The 4,248-nt window shown below is 37.5% G+C and overlaps 1 protein-coding gene across 1 annotated transcript; it reads left to right on the top strand.

The window, feature by feature from the left end:
* The first annotated feature begins 1,354 nt into the window (after positions 1-1,354).
* On the top strand, positions 1,355-4,242 carry LOC107755038 (ARL14 effector protein-like). The gene is made up of 5 exons (XM_016571678.1): positions 1,355-1,507; positions 2,004-2,202; positions 2,326-2,466; positions 3,509-3,561; positions 3,759-4,242. Exons 1-5 carry the CDS (start codon positions 1,437-1,439, stop codon positions 3,985-3,987), a joined length of 693 nt encoding a protein of 230 aa, XP_016427164.1. The 5' UTR covers positions 1,355-1,436; the 3' UTR covers positions 3,988-4,242.
* Positions 4,243-4,248: the final 6 nt, after the last annotated feature.

The following is a 4,248-nucleotide window of genomic DNA, read 5'->3' as shown; positions in this document are numbered from 1 at the left end:
TTGGAGAAGAAAAGGTGAACGCTACCATGAGTCCTGTGTTGTGCCAACAGTGAAGCATCCATGTGTGGGGTTGCTTTTCAACCAAGGTAGTGGGCTCTTTCATAATTCCGTCCAAAAACACTGCCATGAATAAAGAATGGTATCAAAATGTCCTGCAAGAGCGACTTCTTCCAACGATCCATGAACAGTTTGGTGATGATCCGTGCATTTTCCAGCGTGATGGAGCACCATGTCACAAAGCAAGAGTGATAAAGAAGTGGCTCGAAGACCATTACATTGAAATTTTGGATCCGTGGCCAGGCAACTCCCCGGATCTCAATCCCATAGAGAACCTGTGGTCAGTCCTCAAAAGGCGAGTGGACAAGCAGAAGCCCACAAATTGTGATCAACTCCGAGAACTAACATGGCAAGAATGGATCGCCATCAGTTGGCCCAGAAGCTAATATCCAGCATGCCAGAGTGAATTGCAGAGGTTATGAGGTTAAATATTGACTCATTATATTTTTATATATATAATTTTTTTTATTTTATTTTTTTTCAGTATACCATAGAAACGTGGGAAAATAATATACAAATACTGAAGCAGCAAACTTTGCAAAACACAAAATTGATGTCACTGCCAAAACTTTTGGCCATGACTGTATACCAAGTTTTGCATAACATTGTTTTGTATGGGAGGGCACAAAATACATTAATATTCCACAAGAACCATATGAAAGCATAAAAACATTACAGTAAAGTAGTTGCGATGGTCCGAAGACAACAAACTGAATCTAAAACCAAAACCAGTCCATCTAAGCAAAGAAAATACACTTCCCTTTATTTTTTTTTTAATCTGCTTTCCAAAAAGTTGTTTTACAGAATATCCTCATAACAGTTTAAGAGCATCATATATGTATGCATTTATACAATGACATCCGCTTATTTCGTGCATGGTGACTTAAATTTAGATTTGTCTCCCACACCCTGCCAGTTTCCAGCCTTGACAATGTCTTTAAGCGCATCAACTAAATCCTTTATGAAGTGATCCATTCAGAACCTCTTTGTGCCTTCCACTGCTCCGGGTCCAAGTAACTCCCGTTACGACTTATTTCAAAATAAAAGTTTGCAAGTTCACTTTTTTTATATTTATTTTCTTTTTCATTTGTTTATTTCTGAAGCAAGTGCTCTTAAAAAAAGTGTTGTTTTGACTATCAAATACGGACGCAATGGCATATCTCCTCACATGCAAAAAACTACATGATCTCCAATGACACTAATAATGGATCTCTAATGTTGTGTGCCCGCCCAGTGGCAGCGGAACAATTAGCAGCGCATGCGCAGTTAACACGGTCCACGGTTTGCTGCTCTCGCGGTATTTTTGCCTGTGAAAGATGGTTTTTGTTCGTGTGGAACAATAACATACTCTTCTACGTTTTTAACACGAATACAGAAACATGCCGATTTCCTGTTCAGCTATTGATTGCTCAAACCGGTTTGCCAAAGGTTCAGAGATCAGATTCTACAGGTAAGCACGAATATAATAGCAGTTTTTGTCACGCTTGTGCTCTTTGTTAGGCTTCACTGTTTACATGTGCACGAGTTGCTGTAAGTTATCTAAAAAAATCATGTGGTTTCCTAGTTAACATGTAACTTATTGTAATGTGCTTCAAATACTACTTTATATCTTGTAGACAAAAGGCAACAGAACCTTTTTCCTTCTTGCTTATTATGGTGCGTCGTGTTTGTATGTGCGCACTTTTTCACTTTCAATTCAATATTTATTCTAGTCAAGAGGTCACAGATATTGATACCCCAACATTATTAACTGTAATTGAATGCTTGTAATTGAATTTGATATGCGGATATGATTGGTCAGTTTGCCATGGTGAGTCAGTTTGTTTTAAATTTAGGTGAGTTGCATAGGTTGCTGATTTCAGAATACAATATGCATATCTATATAAACTGTATTGGAAAGTAACAGTATCTAATGGAGTTGCAGCCTTTACTGTCTCTCTGTTCAGGTTTCCAATCAGCAAGCCTCAGCTAGCCGAGCAATGGGTACGAAACCTTGGGAGAAAGAACTTTGTTCCCACTCAGAACTCCTGTTTGTGCTCGGAGCATTTCCAGCCTGACTGTTTCCGTGACTATAACGGAAAACTGTTTCTCAGAGAGGATGCAGTGCCGACTATTTTCACAAACTCTGGAGGAGATGGTACAAAGGTGTGTGTCTTTGCACTTTTAAAGTTATTCTTGTTGTCCAGCTCAAGAATACCAATGTAACTGCTTCAACAATGTAATCCCACTCATTGATTTATTCATGGTGTTTATTTATTGCTTTTACAGATTGAGTTACGGAAAAACAGAGGAGGATTAGTGGCAAAGGATGCAAATGATTCCAGTCGGTTTAGTTCACTTTCTGATAAAGACAGAGCCAAACAAATCACAAAGGACAGAAGACAGCCCGTAATAGACTCTAGCCTGAAGGTAACTCGTGCGCTGCCGAATATGCAATTACTAACACTTACTTTAGTCTGTTTTAGCTTCTCTGCAGGTCATTAACATGTCTCACACTTTTTTTGGTATTTAATCTTATGGAGAAAAATCTCATTTTCAGATTTACTGTATGTGAATAGAGCAGACCTTAAAGGTGTTTGGTCGCATGGTGTGTCGATGATACAAGTCTGTTCAAATTAATAAAATTAGTTTTATTTCTTTTTTGTTACAAAATTTAAATTTATTTCTTTTTAACACCGCACCCCCAGCACTCCCATTTTTTCTTTAGCTCTGAGCCAGCACCCCTACTTCCCGCGGTAATCGGTCCGTTTTTGGCCAGACAGAAACTGCACACAGACTGAATGTAACTGTGTGTGTGTGTGTGTATATATATATATATGACTAAAACTCTTTTTGTCGTTGCTTAAGGCCTTAAGTTATAGTAGTTTTTTCTGCCATTTTTAAATTAATCAAATGAAACTCTGAATAAACTTTTCATTATTGAAAAGTATAGAATTTTGTTTTCGCCATGGAATAAAAAAAGGTAAGGCTGACTTTTTATCTTACAATTCATACTTTTTTTCTTTTTTTTACATCTCGCTCTTCTAACTTTTTTCTCTAATTTCTGAGTTTACTTCTTGCAATTCTGTTTTTTTGTTGTTGTTGTTGTTGTTTCACCACTAAATAAAAATAATAAAGTTAATTGTGACTTTTTATCTCACAATTCAGACTTTTATTCTCAAATGTGAATTCTGAAAGTCAGAATTGCAAGGGGGAATAAAGTCATGGTTACCTTTTTTATTTGTTTATTTACTTATTTTATCCCATATCAGAAACAAACTTCCATTGAAAAGTGTCAACATTAAGAATGATATATTTCTTGAGCAAATCTGAAATGTGCTTGGCCATTAGGTGTCATCAAAGCATTGCTTCCTAAAATAATTGTTGCCATTTAAAAAGGAACAGCTATAGTTCAGCTGACCACTTTTCCCTTTATAATGTCAATCCGACATTTTTTTTTTCTTTGTTACAGGGCAGAGGTGTGAATGACCGGAGACGTGCAGGGAAGCTCTCGCTAGGTGACAGGTACCTGTCTTTCTAGTTTCTCAAACTCATGAACGTACTACCTCAGTCATAATGAAGATTAAAATATAAATCATGGTTTCAGTTAACTGAATTACAGTTGTATTCAAAGTGTTTTATATGGCGTTTTAAGCATTGAAATAAACACTAAAGCTTGGATGAACTTATCCCATTTTTTGCCATCTTTCTTGTCCCTGCAGACAGACCCTGTCTCTCAAGAGTAAAGTATATGACAGCAAAGGCATATTGATCTCATGTGGAAGGGATCTGTGTGACTGTCTAGATGTAGACTGCATGGGTTGCTTCTACCCATGTCCTGAGTGCGGCTCACGGAAGTGCGGTGTTGAGTGCCGATGTGATCGGAAATGGTTGTATGAGCAGGTGGAGGTAGAGGGGGGAGAGATCATTCGCAACAAGTTTGCCAGTTAGCTACTGGAAGACCAAGAAGACGACACCACTTCTGCTTCTGAGCATAAAAGACTGTCACTGGCTTGGTATATGGACATTGCAGAAGTACTTGGTTCATTTGCTATATTGTTTTTTATTTTTTTATTTAAAAGTTTAATAAAGAATGTTGTCTTATGTTTTTTATTCTTCCATGTTATCACAGCTATGTTAATTTCTGTAATCTTTCCAGGACTTCCACGTTCTTTAGTTATGCTGTAATGCTGCTGTAATGCCCCCCCCCCC

The sequence above is a fragment of the Sinocyclocheilus rhinocerous genome, unplaced genomic scaffold, assembly GCF_001515625.1.
Source record: "Sinocyclocheilus rhinocerous isolate Xijiao unplaced genomic scaffold, SAMN03320098_v1.1 scaffold591, whole genome shotgun sequence".
NCBI lineage: Eukaryota > Metazoa > Chordata > Actinopteri > Cypriniformes > Cyprinidae > Sinocyclocheilus > Sinocyclocheilus rhinocerous.
This window is presented reverse-complemented; position numbering and strand designations above follow the sequence as displayed.

Coding starts and splice junctions, on each gene's coding strand:
- LOC107755038 (XM_016571678.1), top strand. CDS start 1,437: ATGCCGATTTCCTGTTCAGCTATTGATTGCTCAAACCGGTTTGCCAAA. Junction 1,508..2,003: donor TCAGAGATCAGATTCTACAG/GTAAGCACGAAT, acceptor CTCTCTGTTCAG/GTTTCCAATCAGCAAGCCTC. Junction 2,467..3,508: donor TAATAGACTCTAGCCTGAAG/GTAACTCGTGCG, acceptor TCTTTGTTACAG/GGCAGAGGTGTGAATGACCG.